At 39.1% G+C, this 16,745-nt stretch overlaps 1 protein-coding gene across 2 annotated transcripts in view; it reads right to left on the reverse strand.

Moving 5' to 3' along the window:
- Window positions 1-16,745, reverse strand: part of ATP1B3 (ATPase Na+/K+ transporting subunit beta 3) — a 58,246-nt gene that overhangs the window by 20,959 nt on the left and 20,542 nt on the right. The window contains exon 3 of one of the 2 annotated variants that reach the window (XM_077827204.1): window positions 2,975-3,082. The exons of the other annotated variant lie outside the window; for it this stretch is intronic. Coding sequence (XP_077683330.1) covers window positions 2,975-3,082 — 108 coding nt within the window. The remainder of the gene's footprint in view (window positions 1-2,974; window positions 3,083-16,745) is intronic. 2 annotated transcript variants of the gene reach the window in all.

The raw sequence follows: 16,745 nt of genomic DNA on the forward strand, positions 1-16,745 counted from the left end.
GTTTTCCAATACTTCTACTATGTTATTTCAACTCAGCAAACCTTGATGCTCCCATATGACCTCCTCTTACAAAGATCTTTTAACTCTCTCCTACACAGCCCCCAGGCAAGCACAATCTCCTTGTGTACCATACAACTTCAATTTCTTCCACCAATTCTCCCTCGAAAATTCACTTTGTTTAGTGCTCAATGATTGCACCATCCAAGGATACTGGAATACTATGAACATCCAGTGTACGTCGGGGTCACATTAGATCAAATGCTGACATTCAAAGAACAGATCAAAAAGCTGGGGAAAAAAGTGAACTCCAGGAATTGTGTACTCCAGAAACTGGCCAGCTGACCCCAAAACACTCTGACCAGCCAGTCTGGCCTTGTGTTACTCAACTGCAGAGTACAGTGCCCCAGTATGGAGATGTTCAAGCCAGGCACACAACGTAGATATTGAACTCCATTAATCCTGTAGGATAATCCCTGGGACTTTCAAATCGATTCCCATACTGTCACTATACTATCTCTGGGGGATTGCACCACTATCAGTGAAGTGGGATGCCTTCAGTAAAAAGACAACAAAAAACAGACGCTTTGTACAAGACATCCACTGCACAGACAGATTCCACCATCCAAGAGGTAGAAGCCCAGAAAGACATTTGCCTCTGAAAATCTCTTACCACAAAATACTTTGTAGTCTTTGATGGGGGTAACAAAATAGCTGGATATGTAAATGATCTTGGAAAAACTGGTTCCTTCAGAACAAACTCACACAGGCACTGACCTTGAATGAGAACACGAGCATAATCTAAATCGAATTAGAGGTGGAGTGGCAAAGCCTGGTGAGAATCTGAGGGGGAGACTGGGACTGAGAACCAATAGGGTAGGGAGGAGCAAGTGAAGACAGATTGGACAAGGGTCCAGGATGCAGGGAGGAAAATTGGCATTGACTGAGCAAAGAGAATGGGACAAGGAACTGGAGGGAGAGGGAGGGAGAGACACAGGACACAGAGATTGGATGAGGCATCCATGAAGGGAGAACAGCACTAGGAGCCAGTGAGAACAGGGAAATGTGGGTCGGGGCAACTGGAGGTCTGAGTTGGGGAGAGTGACAGATCAAATGAGGAGACAGGAATTAGGAGAGTGGTGTTCTGGAATTGGCTGGGAAAGAAGAATGGGACTGGGACAAGGAGCCAGGAGTTGGGAAGAAAGACTTGGGACAAAGACAGGTTAGCAGGGACCCCTGCCTGATTCAATGCACAGGATGGATCTGCTTTGGGGATGAATTAAGGTTGTATAGTAAAGGAGACTTATGTGTAGGACGCCTGCTTCATTTATTGCACAAGTTGGAAGGTGGTTAATGAATCTGGCAAGGGACTGGGGAAAGGGAAAGCATTGTGTCCTGGTAAATGCTGCCCTGGAGAACTGGATCCTATCCTTGTCTCTGTCACAGGAATTCCTATGGGATGCTATACAAGTGGCTTAAACCAAACTTTTTAAAAGGTGGTCACTCATTGTATTCCTCATTTTCTGGGTAATGAGATGTTGGGGTCTGATTTGTGGAAGTCCTGAGCACTCTCATCTCCAACTGACATCAGCGGAAGCTGTGCTTGAATACATGGAGTGACATATAAAGCTAAGTACTCTGAAAAATCAGGTTCTAGGTTTCTCAGATTGGACACTCAAAACTAATAGATACTTTTAATTTCAATCTCTCTGCACCTGCATTCCCCATCTGTACAATGGGAATAATAACATCCCCTCATCCCACAGGAGTCATGTGAAAACAAATTCATTAATGTTTGAGAAACAATCATACTATAGCGGTGCGCTCCTGGAGAAGCCCTGAATAATAATTCAGTCTTCAGAACAAGGTTTGACTAGTGTGCAGTAAATAAGGCATGGGCTACACATTGAAAAACAGGGAGAACACACAATATTGAATAGCCTTATTAATTGAGCACCTTCCATTCTGTGCACTGAATGAGGAGTCCTGTGGAAAAATTAGCACATGATCATGTAATTAAAGATTGTATCATGGTACCTATGCACAAAGGGGCCAAATTAAGATTGTACAAACAACTTTAATTCTGACACTTCCTAACTTTTGAGTGCTTGACTTAGAAACCTTAATAACATTATTTTATCTTAGTTTTTCTAAGTAACATAAAAACAGAAAACATATTACACAAATAACTTTGCTATTCATTTATCTACCCTTTGTCTAATATAATCTTTTCCCACATACTAACTTCAATTGTAATCTCTTTTGTCATGTTTTATAAACCTGTAAAATACCATGCACCAATATGACATTATATATAAAAAAGTAAATAATACTATCATATCGTTTGCATGCAAGTTTATTTCTTTAACCAATTTAATGTCACTCTTAACTAGGCTTGTGGCAGGAGGACCCAATTCCTTCCTCAGCTATCCAAGCACACTACCTACTGACGTCAGTGAAGGCTGCACAGCTGTAAATCATGGTAAACTTTGACCAAACATTTAACTCTGGATCTTGTTGTATTTATTTAAGGAATGAAAAGCAGAATATATAACTTTTACTGATCTGTAGAAGTCTTTCTGTTCAGAATGGCCATAGTACATTAGCAAATCTATCAAACACCGTAACAAACCAGTATACAATTTAGAGCAGTGGTCCCCAAGTTTTTTCTGTCACTCCCCTCTTACCCATAATGGAACCTGTCCACGCTGCCCGGGAGCCGCAGCTGGAACTGTGGTTGGTGCCTGGGAGCAAAGCTGGGGACCCAGCACAGCTGGGGGGCCCTGCCTTCCTACCTCCCCACCCCCAAACATTTCTCCACACACCCCTACAGGGGTGCATCCCAGAGTTTGGAGACCACTGATATAGTTAATAAATGTTAAATTCTACAGATCATGTCCTATAAAGGAAATCAACTGAATGTATTTATAGCTACAGCCTGTCCAAACACTGTAATGTAAAAAAACATTCTACTTACACTTTAGAAATTGTTTAAGGGTAGAAACGTATTCTGCATATGACTGGGAGTCAGACTTGTTAAAATAAAATTCCAGTGCAGTGACTGGCTTTGGTGAAATCATAAGTCCTTTTAAAGAAAAACAAAATATAAGTCAGATATTAAACAACTTTTTTCACCCCCACCCTCATTTCTCAGAAAGACATTTTTCTAATTGTAAATAGACCATCTAGTATGGAATTTCAGCATTCTCCTTATACTGTACAACCATATTTTGAGGGTAGATTTTTAAAATCAATTTTTAACACCAAAATCTAAATTATAGTCTAAAGTTACGATTTAAGTGCAAGCTATAATAATTAGAATTCATAATCATCAAAACCCAAATGATTGAGAATAGAAAAATTAGCTAATCACCTGCAGTTTTAAAGTATTTTACTGATTACAGTTTTACTTTGTACTTTCCATATTCAACAAAATTATACCAAGGCTTTTCTTTAAAAAGAACATTTTAATTTTTAGACTAGTGCTAAGTAAGACAATCTAGTGGATAGCTTCCATACCTTAAGTTTACTTACTCGGTATGTGGGTATTTTTACATACTCTTAGTTCCATTATAAATTTGTTACTTCTGCATCTTCTGTGCATACTTTTGAAACCTACTAATTTTAAAGAAGTGGTTTATAAAGCCAAAAATGCCTTACATAGTAAAACTGGAGGCTATTATAATTTTAATTTCAGGGTGACCCACAGAGAACAAAAGAGGACTTGCACCTTCCAAAAAAACAAAAAAAATTCTTTATAACGTATACAGATGGCCTTAAAGGTCTCCTAGCCAAAAACAAAATCACATTGATTGTTCTTTTTCACCTTTCTTTCCCGCACACCAGAAGTTCAGATTATGTCTACATTTGAAGACTACAGGCAGCAGCAAAACTAGTAGGATGAGATAGCAAGCACTGAAGAAACAAAATTTGATCTCCTGAGGATACAATTTTTTATTTGGAGAGTTTAAAAACGATTGGTTAACCTATGTAACTAGAAAAACCTCATAGGAAAAAAATGTGTTTTTGTTAAGGGTGTCTACCCACTCCACATCTTGAATTAAGACTTGAAAAAGGCCACCACACATCTTTTGGTAAACCCAGGAAGACTAGACACATAAGGTTCTTGATATTTCTAAGTTGAAATATAAACAAGATTTCTGCCCCCCACACAAAAAAAGGGGGGGGAGGCACTTCTTTATACATCATAAAAAGGAAAAGGATGTAACAAAATCAGTTTTCCCCTCTCTGTAGGTCACTTCTAATACACTTATTATTTAAATATATAATATAAAATGATAAACTTATCAGAAAGCATATGGAAAGTACAACTACATAGACCAAACCTATCAGTGATCCACTGCAAGCCCCACGTGAAGACACAGAAAACGGTGCTTTTTTTTTTTTTAAATAAGGAAATGATTTTGACAAATTAGAAGTTTTCAGAGAAGGAATGAGTTCCAGAGACTAACATTGTATATATGCCTTTTAAAAATGCACTTCTTGACTCATTCACCTTTTCTGTGAGGTTCACAAAAGCACAGGTTCTCCCTCTCACCCCAGCAGCAGTTAGTTAAACTATTTCCCAGGGCAAGTGTTACCTAAATGCCAGTATGACAGTCTGATACATGAAACTACAAACCCCATTTTGCTTGATGAATGCCATTTTGACGGTAAACTGAACTGTACCTTCACTGTTGCCTTTTAACCTCCATATTGAACTGGGATTCCATGAGGTGTCAGCAGAGGGCTAACAATGGAGAGCAATCAAGAGTCATTAACCTGGAGGGCATTCCATTCAAATGGACACTCCCTAGGACAGTGCACCCCAGAACCACCAGTTATTCCAGGTGGAGCTGTAACTAAGCAATGTGTCATCTGACAGGACTTGAAACTGGGGAGGGGGAGAGGGGGAAGACTTTGACACTTGGAACTTTATACAAAGGAGGCGCTCTCAATTTTCAAACTAGCTATTTTAAGAGAAAAAAAAAAGAGACCAGTACAAGGCGGCAAGACAGAGAAAAAGCAGAGAAGAGTGTAGGGACCCTGGAAGGCTTGAGCAAACTCAAAGGGCTCTGTGTATAGGTTTTGGTTTTCTTCTCATAGATGTGCCTCTCTCCTATGCTTTGTGAGTAAAGTGTGTGATTGGCTTAGAAATTCCTTTATAAAGTCTGCATTACTTGCTTTAACTGTCACACAGTCTCCAAAAGGTGAGACAGTAATCCAAAAGGTCCACTGTATCTGTGGAACCCTGGGAGCATGTAAAACTGGGGAGGCATACAGAGAAGTAGCACTGGTTTCAGAATTTAGGCATTTGGACTCCAGAGTCCCATATCTTAGAAAGGGTTGCTAAATCTGCAACCCAAGAGCATGCTAGGAAACCCAGAGCTTGAGAACGTGACTGGATTCAGTCAAGACTAGGGATGTAAATATCATTTTAAAAAGTTAACTGTTTAAATTATTAAAATTATATCAGTTAACTGATTAAAGGGAGAGGGCCCAGGGTTAGGGTGGGTTAACGGTAAGACTAATGCTTATCGGGTTAACCGTTTAATATTTTACATCCCTAGTCAAGACCCAGCCAGCTTAAGAGCATGTGGGATCCAAGATTTGGGACTATTACAACAGGCTGGTTAACATCCACAAGGGGAACTAATCACTGTTTTTAACAGCCAGATTTAGTTATCTGATAGCACTTACAAATGGAAAAAGCCCAAATTCTTAAGCTCATTTGTATTTGGTGAATACTATTACACCCCCACTGAACAATATAAATGAAATGTCAATTAGAGAAATCAGACAGACAATTTGATTTTTGTAACTACATTTAAAATAAGAATAAAAACCTTTGATCTATGCCATCCAGATTGTGTACATGGTGTGTTTGTTTTTTTTTAAAATAAATTTAAGATTTATAGCCAGGTCTATGACATGTTACACTGCAAGTAAAAACATGACAGATTTAAGGTGAAAACAACAAATTTCCAAGCATAAAGAGATGAATATGCAATATTACTGTAATCTTCAAATATGCATACACTGTTCAGTGATTAATTTATAGAAAACACAAATTAAAAATATTGTAATTAGTAATCAAAGAACCAGAGTCTTTCTACCTTAAAGTTCTTTGGTTAACACACATTAGAGCTGAGTTACAACCTTAAAAGAGATGTTTCCTACATTGCAAATGCCTGGAGTACAACCACTTTTAAAATTTACCTTCCTTCACACCTCCCCCAAGCAAATTCACAGCCTATATGATACTGGAATTGTCAGAGCCACTGTGGAACTTCATCAGAGCATGGAACTGATTATATAGTAAAGGACATAGGGAAAGAGGTCAGAAGTTGCTTTTTTGGTGAAGTTTCAGGATTTTTTATTTACATATTTAACGATTTTATACAATGGAACATTCTATGGTTTTAAAGCTTAGAGAACCCTGTTGAGAACAACTGAATACCAAGGCCCTGAAACTGAATAAAACACCTTAAAATGCACAAGCAAAATTACTGACGGGACAATAGTGATGTTTTTGTTCATGGACTGAATTGTGTTGGCAGACTTAGATAAGAGGAAGTTAATCAGTATAATAAAATACACAAAACGTAACTCCAAAAAGGAAAAACAGGAGTAAGGTGACAAAGACATGATTATATGAAAATAGCGTGGATAGCAAATGCTATGTAAATTGAACCTTGGGCACGCATATTGCACAGGTTATAGGTTTACTGGAAGAAAGCTAATTAATATGTAATATGGGAAGGTACAAGAAACCAAGTGAACAGGGCCCAAGTCAGAGGACACTGGACCAGAGACTGAGATGACCATCATGCAGTGTGGAGAGCTTCCCAGTACTCCAGAACTGAGTAACTGGACCCCCTACCTGTTCTGTGTTATCTGTTTATCATCTGTCAAATATATGATCAGAAACTGTAAGTGATAATGACTGTCTGAAAATTTATAAATTAAGGCAAAAATTGATTAAACCTGAACTGAATGACCTTGTTTCCAACCTTTGAACACCTCACTCAATTTCAAAAGAGGGTGGTACTGACTACAGGTAGTCCAACATCCTTCCCTAAACTCTGGGATGTGTTCAAATACATATCTGTATTTTGTGGTATCATATGGGCCCATGTCTAGAATCCAAAAGTCACACACTAGCTGCTCCATATTCCAGGTAAAACTGTGATTATGAAACTATTCCCACTTACGTCAATGGGGAAGTTAGGACAATGTTGAGCACTTTTGAAAATCCAACCTCAGTTCTTCAGAGAGTTATCAGGATTCCTTATGCAAGAGCTCACCTTCTCTCAAGGGGGCATTTAAAAAAAAAAACCAAACAAACAATCATAAGTAGGGCTGTCAAGTGATTAAAAAAAATTAATCACTATTAATTGAGCTGTTAAACAGAATACTATTTATTTAAATATTTTTGGATGTTTCCTACATTTTCAAATATATTGATTTCAATTACAACACAGAATACATGGTGTACAGTGCTCACTTTGTTTATTTTTATTACAAATATTTACACTGTAAAACACAAAAGAAATAGTATTTTTCAATTCATCTAATACAAGTACTGTAGTGCAATCTCTTTATCATGAAAGTTGAACTTACAAATGTAGAATTATGTACAAAAAAAACCTGCATTCAAAAATAAAACAATGTAAAACTTTAGAGCCTGCAAGTCAAATCAGTACTACTGTTCAGCCAATCGCTCAGACAAACGTTTGTTTACATTTGCAGAAGATAATGCTGTCTGCTTCTTGTTTACAATGTCACCTGAAAGTGAGAACAGGCGTTTGCATGGCACTGTTGCAGCTGGCGTCACAAGATATTTAAATGCCAGATGCACTAAAGATTTATATGTCCCTTAATGCTTCAACAACCATTCCAGAGGACATGCGTCCACGTTGATGATGGGTTCTGCTTGACAACGATCCAAAGCAGTGCAGACCGACGCATGTTCATTTTCATTATCGGTGTCAGATGCCACCAGCAGAAGGCTAATTTTCTCTTTTGGTGATTTGGGTTCTGTAGTTTCCGCATCAGAGTGTTGCTCTTTTAAGATTTCTGAAAGCATGCTCCACACTTCATCCCTCTCATATTTTTGAAGGCACTTCCGATTCTTAAATCTTGGGTGAAATGCTGTAGCTATCTTTAGAAATTTCACATTGGTATCTTCTTTACATTTTGTCAAATTTGCAGTGACAGTGTTCTTAAAACAAACAATATGTGCTGGGTCATCATCCGAGACGGCTATAATATGAAATATATGGCAGAATGTGGGTAAAACAGAGCAGGAAACATACAGTTCTCCCCCAAAGAGTTCAGTCACAAATTTAAATTAATGCATTATTGTTTTAATGAGCATCATCAGCATGGAAGAATGTACTCTGGAACGATGGCTGAAGCATGAAGACGCATATGAATCTTTAGAGCATCTGGTACTTAAATATCTTGCAAAATCAGCTACAAAAGTGCCATGCGAACATCTGTTCTAACTTTCAGGTGACATTGTAATTGAGAAGTGGACAGCATTATCTTCTGTAAATGTAAACAAACCTGTTTCTCTTAGCGATTGGCTGAACAAGAAGTAGGACTCAATGGACTTGCAGGCTCTAAAGTTTTACATTGTTTTGTTTTTGAGTGCAGCTATGTAACAAACAAAATCTACATTTGTAAGTTGCGCTTTCATGATAAAGAGATTGCACTACAGTACTGGTATGAGATGAATTGAAAAACACTATTTCTTTTGTTTATTGTTTTTACAGTGCAAATATATGCAATCAAAAATAATATAAAGTGAGCACTGTACAGTTTGCATTCTGTGTTGTAACTGAAATAGATATATTTGAAAAGGTAGAAAAACATCCCAAAGTATTCAATAAATTTCTATTGCTATTCTATTGTTTAACAGTGCGATTAATCACAATTAATTTTTTGAGTTAATCGGGTGAGTTAACTGCGATTAATAGACAGCCCTAATGATCAGTTATTTGATCTCTAAGCATATGTGATTACCTGCAACATCTGTGGTAAGTATCAAATCTTCAGGCGGTCAAAAAATATATATATACTCTTTGAAAATAATGTCTAGAAGCTATAATGGCTCTCTCCAGAGCAGTTACAGTATATAATACCTGGCCATCTTCCTGGGGAAACTGAGTTATTACTTTGAACTTAACAAAGTATTTGTATTCTATTTAAGAATCTACCTTCCTTAAATCTATGAGAGGTTGGGCAAAATGTACAGTTTTGTACCACTCCATACAATTACAAGGAAAACCTTTCAAAATAATTTCATAGGCTCAACATTAAGATCGGTAACAAAGCCATCAAGGGTAAATTTTCAGTACAGAGAATGAGATGCACAACTCCCTATATGCCTAAAATGTAACCATTTATTGTTCACTTCAGTTTTTGCAGAGAAGTACTAGCCACTCCCTAATTAAAATAGAAACTCAGTGGACAACTTTAAGTCAGAACTTTGCCCTTTCCTTTTTCAAAGCTACACAAAGAATATATTTGCCTCAAAATAAGGTTTAGAGATGAAGAAGAATTTTATTGCAAAATTTGAAGGCAACTAGGAGTTCCTAAACTATGATCAAATTAGAGCTGCCAAATATAGTTCCAAATTAAATTTTAACTATTTTCTTAAAAAAAAAAAAAAAACCCTCCACCACACAAAAAGGGAGAGACACAAAGTAATATCCCCAACTGAGATCTAGCACCCAAGACCAAAAGACTTAACATTTGATTTAATTTTGTCATCAGGCAACAATTCTCCGATGATCTTGCCAGAGGGTGTCAAAAGATGCTGGAGATATAAACTTCCATTAAAATGAATAAACAAAAGGTTTTAATGCCCTTTCCATGGCAGGAATTGAGCTCAACGTGCAACCTGACTGGTGGAAATGGCTTGTTAAGGTAAGATTGGTTCCATTCTAAAGGTTTGGGAGATCTCGAAAGAAGGGAGGAAAATACCACCATGTCCTCCCTAAACACCTATTCTTGCGCATTGCCAGGGCTGATAGGGGTTTGGGGTGGGGAAAAGCACAACTGTACCAGGACCAGTAGTTCAGCCTCCCCAAAATGTCTGCGTAAATAAAGTGAAATGGGAGAGGGTGTGGCCCTAGAGAATTTAACTTATCAGGGCCACAAATTTCTGGATGGGCCAGGCCCTTGCTTCCTGCAGACCTCCTAAGGCTTTTTGGAAGGAAGCCCTATTCATACAGATCTTAGGAGATCTGTGCAGGAGAGGGAACATTCCCTCCACTTTTCTGTATACTGCTCGAGATCTGCAGAAGGAAAGAACCCAGGGTGAGCCTTAAGTTCTTGTCTGCCCTCTCATAGGCATAAGCTTATTGATTGCCCACCCTCAGTCTAGATGTTGGGGTGAACTATGGACCCAATTTCCTTTTTGGACCATTGCTCATAGGGGAGAGGTCCAAGACTAGCATGTTTTGTATTGCTGGGTTATGGAAGTTAGGCTCATTCACCCCATTTTTGTCAGCTAGCAGTTCACAGCAGACAAACCTATTTTGGACCATCACGGGTTCAGAAGTCAACTGGGTGCTGAAGAGAGAACTATCAAAAACTAATGAGGGTTGGAGGCTCTGATGAACTTCCGACAGTTCACAGGAGGCCAGGGGGCAGTTTCATAACAGAGGAGACTACAGGAGAAAAAAAGAAATCAGCTCCAGCAGGTGGCCCAGGAAGCAGCTGGAGGCAGTAATATAGCGAGGAAGACATTCTTCACTCCTCACAACTCCTGCCAAAGGGCTTGGAGCATAAACAGAGGTAGGGGGTTTCTCCTCCCCAGTTCCCCCCATTTTGCTAACTCAAAGCCTTTGAGAGCCGCATACGAGGTCTGCGGCAACAGAACTCACCTCCACAAGACGGTGGATTGACACTGTAGTTAGCAGGAGTCTTTGTGGCCAGCAGACCAAAGCGGCATTTCCCCCCAAACCTTCTAAGGTCTGCTGGATTGACCACACCCTAGGGTGTGCAGGAACTGAAGTCTTCAGCAGACTTTAGGACCATTTTAAAAGAAAGTAAGGATAAAAATGTTAAGGCCAAGTTCTAGTTGCAGGCAAATATCAGTAGTTTGAGTGCATATTACCCTTTAAAAACATCAGAAACCAAAGAAAAACAAAAGTTAAGGTTGAACTTTCAAAGTCCCCAAACTACCATAACTCTATCTCTCAGGTTTCAGAGTAACAGCCGTGTTAGTCTGTATTCGCAAAAAGAAAAGGAGTACTTGTGGCACCTTAGAGACTAACCAATTTATTTGAGCATGAGCTTTCGTGAGCTACAGCTCACTTCATCGGATGCATACCGTGGAAACTGCAGCAGACTTTATATATACACAGAGAATATGAAACAATACCTCCTCCCACCCCACTGTCCTGCTGGTAATAGCTTATCTAAAGTGATCATCAGGTTAGGCCATTTCCAGCACAAATCCAGGTTTTCTCACCCTCCACCCCGCCACACAAATTCACTTTCCTGCTGGTGATAGCCCATCCAAAGTGACAACTCTTTACACAATGTGCATGATAATCAAATTGGGCCATTTTCTGCACAAATCCAGGGTCTCTCACTCCCTCACCCCCCTCCAAAAACCCACCCCCATACACACACAAACTCACTCTCCTGCTGGTAATAGCTCATCCAAACTGACCACTCTCCAAGTTTAAATCTAAGTTAAACCAGAACATCTGGGGGGGAATGGGGGGGGGGTAGGAAAAAACAAGAGGAAATAGGCTACCTTGCATAATGACTTAGCCACTCCCAGTCTCTATTTAAGCCTAAATTAATAGTATCCAATTTGCAAATGAATTCCAATTCAGCAGTTTCTCGCTGGAGTCTGGATTTGAAGTTTTTTTGTTTTAAGATAGCGACCTTCATGTCTGTGATTGCGTGACCAGAGAGATTGAAGTGTTCTCCGACTGGTTTATGAATGTTATAATTCTTGACATCTGATTTGTGTCCATTTATTCTTTTACGCAGAGACTGTCCAGTTTGACCAATGTACATTTTGGAGGGGGGGTGAGGGAGTGAGAGACCCTGGATTTGTGCAGGAAATGGCCCAATTTGATTATCATGCACATTGTGTAAAGAGTTGTCACTTTGGATGGGCTATCACCAGCAGGAAAGTGAATTTGTGGGGGGGGGTGGAGGGTGAGAAAACCTGGATTTGTGCTGGAAATGGCCTAACCTGATGATCACTTTAGATAAGCTATTACCAGCAGGACAGTGGGGTGGGAGGAGGTATTGTTTCATATTCTCTGTGTATATATAAAGTCTGCTGCAGTTTCCACGGTATGCATCCGATGAAGTGAGCTGTAGCTCACGAAAGCTCATGCTCAAATAAATTGGTTAGTCTCTAAGGTGCCACAAGTACTCCTTTTCTATCTCTCAGAGCAGTGTTCTCAGAAAAGCCTAGAATACATGCTAATTTATCCAACAATAATAGTGGCCACCAAAATTACAGTACTTTATAATCGTTGTCAGAGTGCCATTTTATTGTCTTCTTTAGTCACACGGTACACACACAGCTTTACCAATTCACGATTAGACAAACAGCATATGGAAACAATAAATCATTCCTGCTTTTCATTAAAAGCTTGATCTTTCAAAGTGCTGAGGGGACTCAGTTCTTCATAGGATGTATTCAGCTCTACAACTCTGTGGCAGCCAATTCTCCAAATGACATTAGTCATTATGCCCATATGTAAACGTCGTATGTGCAGATTATGCTGTTAGAGTACTTGTAAAAGAGCAGCAGTCAGTAAAGGGACAAGGTTTGCTACTGGAGATTTGTACACATGAAAAATTCTACAACTAATGTTCTGCGGTTAATGTTTCTAATACTCTGTATTTAAATAGAGAAAATGGTAGGCTTGCATCTGTACAGGGACAGAGAAAATAGTTCAAGCACCTTGTTTAAGAAGTGCAACCTTGATCTTTCAATACTTGAGGTTTTTCAAGTTTGGGAGGGTTTTTAAAAAAAAGTTTTTAAAAGGTAATATGCATGCAATCCACTGGTGTGTGCCTACAACCTTAACTTCACTTTAATGAAGATTTGTCTGGCTATATGTACAATATGATCTAAATCAAAAGCAAAAGGGAACTTTGTGCTTAATCCAAATTATTTAAGGAACCATTAAACGTAACAGATAAATGCAAAGTAATTCACATGGGATATAATTTGAACTATTCATATTTTACTGAGTTTTAAATTCAGCCTGAGCTCATAAAAAAGCCCCGATCATCAATGCGGACAACACTGAAGATCTCTGCTCAATGTGCAACAGGGTTAAAAAAAAATTGATGCATAATGGCGGGAGAATATAAAAATATTATGCCATTATATAAAATGGAATGGTGTGCCCTCACCTGGAAAACTATTTCTGATCACCTACTCTCAAACAGGACATAGTAGAAAGAGGGGATTCAGAGATGGGAGCCAAGAATAATTATAGGCATGAAAAAAAAAAAAAAACTCTCATGAAGAGATATTTCAGTTTTAAAATTCATTTATCTTAGAACGGAGACAATTAAAAGAGACATGACTATACAAATAATCAATGGTATAAAGGTAAATCAGGAACTTCCAATCACTCTGTTTCATAATACAAGATCAAATGGACATTCAATTAAATTGAAAGAAGGGAAATGCAAAACTGATAAAAGGAAATACTCTTCCTACAATTAGCCCGTGGAACTCCAAGCCTCAATGTATCTCTTGTGGTAGCAATATTCAAAAAGATTAGCCACTTATATAGGTAATAAATTAAGAATTGTAATACTACATATTAAAAGTTTTCAAAGAACCCTCATCTTTTAGGGCTTAAGACAACCTCTATTTGGGGTTACGATGAAATTTCCCCAGGAAGCAAGTTATCCTATAACTGCCTACACAGCTGTCTTTTTTGCACTTCCTTTGAAGTATCCAGTACTAGCCATTGTTAGCATCAAGATACTAGTTGGAACACTGGTGTGATCCGTAAGCAACATAGGAATAGGCAATGACAGCTTTCCTTTTCGACTGAGTTTGGTATTTTAAAACATGCAAAATCTTTACCCAACTATCCTCTATATCATATCCAATTTATATCTTGAACAATCAATATCTGAAGGGAGCTTTCTACTGCAAACAGGAAACATTCCAAAATACTTCCAAAATAAGATGTTTTCCTGGTCATTATCTCTTTCCTCTGCTATTTCAGCTGTATGAATTAACAGCAAAATAGGGTAGACAAAAATCAATGATTTAAAATAATTTTTTTTAAACAAAGTTTTTGATAAAATGCTTTTTGAGGGAAAAAAACCTATCTAAACATAGTTTTAATTAAGATACATTATAGCTCAAAGATATCTCAACATGGAATAGGGATTATAAATTCTCTAGTATGAGACAATATATTCATGTAATGTTTAAGAAAAGTTTGGTAAATGAGTTTCAACAGTTCATGGGATTAGGGACCCAATCTTATGGGGTTCCAGGGGCTTCTGTATAGATGATTTAGGTTAATCTTTCTATCTACCCAATGGGATTCAGTGCTCAGTCTAGAACATACCATCAGAGATGCTTAGTTTTGCAGTTCTCAAACTGTGGATTTGTGTCTCCAGAGATAACATGCTTGTTAACAGCAAATGTTTTCAAAATAAATAAATAAATATATAGAGATGAGAAATAACAGACCTCAACCCTATTGCCCCTCTGCAGATTTGAGTACACAGAGCCAATGCCTTACCTCTCTCTAAAAAAGAGTGCAGTTTCAAAAAGTTCAATAAATAGAAGATTGTTGGGGGTGGAATAGAACTGGACAAGGTGGAGAAGTCCGGAGATAAATGTGACAAGGATGGGGACAGGCAGTAGAAACAAAAGTGAAACTGTTTGAGCAATATATTCCAGAAGTCTTGAGGTCTTTCTGAGTGCAGCCTTCATTGATTTGAGATCTACCATACCATTCACTCACTAGAAGGGAAAACCTATAATGGCAGCAGGCCGTAAGAGAGACCCAGTTTGGGAATATTTTAATGAAGTTCCTCTACCTGTGGGTAAGACAGGCATGCGTGCAAAATGCAAACAGTGCAAAGAAATGCAAGGCCCAGTTGTCCAAATGAAACAACATCATGAGAAGTGTTCCTTCTCAGGAGGAAGCTGCACTGAAGATGATGAAAGGAACATGTCTGAACATGCAGGATCTTCAGGTTGGTAAACTTTTTCATTTCATACTTCTTTCTTCAGGACTGCCTGTCTTCCTTCTGGACTATTCTTGAATTCTCATGTTTGAGCAAAAAACATAGTTGTTACTCTATGGTACTATCATTTTAGATGCAGCTGTGATAAAAAATAAATAGCTGAAATAGGCAGATCTTTCTTTTACAATTTCACCATTAAAGTAGTACTGAATGTCACTGAATGCAATGAGTAATATTAAATGAGCAGTATGCTAATAATAATTAAATAACTGCATTTACTTATTTTATTTAGGAGAATCCATCCTCAACATACAGGATTCTGAAGACTATCTACCTTCAAGATCACCATCATTTTCTATCGTTTCAGAGTTATCTGCCAATGATAGTGTTTCAGTCATATCATGTGTGTCACTGTAGCGGGGCAGTCACCCCGCTCTGGCTCAGAAGGGGTTAAAAGCCAGCCCCTGGAGAGGGCGGGGGCTGAGAGAAAAAACTAGGCTGATTGGGGAAGCAGCCACAGCTGTGGCCACACCCCAATCAGGCCACAGCTGGCCCTATAAAAGGGCTGTGAGCCAGGAGCTCAGGCAGTCTCTCTCTAGCTGTAGAGAGAGAAGGACCTGGCTGCCTGGGAGCTGAGCAAAGTACGTAGAGTAGAGTAGGGCTGGGGGAAGGCCAGAGGAGCTGGGGAGCTCCAGCCTGGAAAACATCCAGGCTGCAGGCCTTGCTAAAGGCCAGGAAAGGTACTGGGGCTACCAAGGTGTAGCCTGGGAATAGGTAGAGGCAGCTGGTCCAACCCCCTTGCCAATGATGAGTGGTTTACAGACTGCAGTCTGCTCCAGTGAGCGGGGGCTAGATGATGACTGGCAGTAGCCACTGAGGCAAGGTGGCGATAGAGAGTTGGGGGTTCCCCTCAGAGGGGAGGCGAGAGAACGGGGGCACTGCCAGGGGGCAGCACCCCAAGGTAAAGAGGCACTGGGCAAGACACCGGCCTGCAGAGGACACTCCAGGCTGGAAGAGCTAATTCCCGAGACAACCAGCAGGAGGCACCGTGCCAGTGAGTCATCGCATCACTGTAGTTACAGTATAATACCTGTAGCAAAAAAATCTCCATCATCCAGAAACAACCATAAATAAGCTGTAGAGGGTGAAATTGTTAACCTGAGTCTTGATGGGTGGAACAATGTCCACAATGATCCTGTTGTATGTGCTTGTGTGACAACAGAAGAAGGGAATGTCTTCCTTACAGAAACAATTGATACATCTGGAAATACTTAGAAGAAGTAGCAGTGAAAGCTATAGCAAACTGTGAAAAAAATTAAAATGTCTAGTATGCAGCTTGGTCATAGACAAATGTTGCAAATGTATCCAAAAATGAGAAGAAATTTATTTAGGAGAGAGTGAAGAGAGTCCCAAGCCACTAACAAACGGTTGCAGTGCTCTTTTGATGCACCACCTAGCCTGACTTCAGTGTTCCAGAAATAAAGGCTAATGTTGAAATTGAAAATACTTCCGTAACAACCACTTTG

The sequence above is a fragment of the Eretmochelys imbricata genome, chromosome 9, assembly GCF_965152235.1.
Source record: "Eretmochelys imbricata isolate rEreImb1 chromosome 9, rEreImb1.hap1, whole genome shotgun sequence".
In the NCBI taxonomy this organism is placed as follows: domain Eukaryota; kingdom Metazoa; phylum Chordata; order Testudines; family Cheloniidae; genus Eretmochelys; species Eretmochelys imbricata.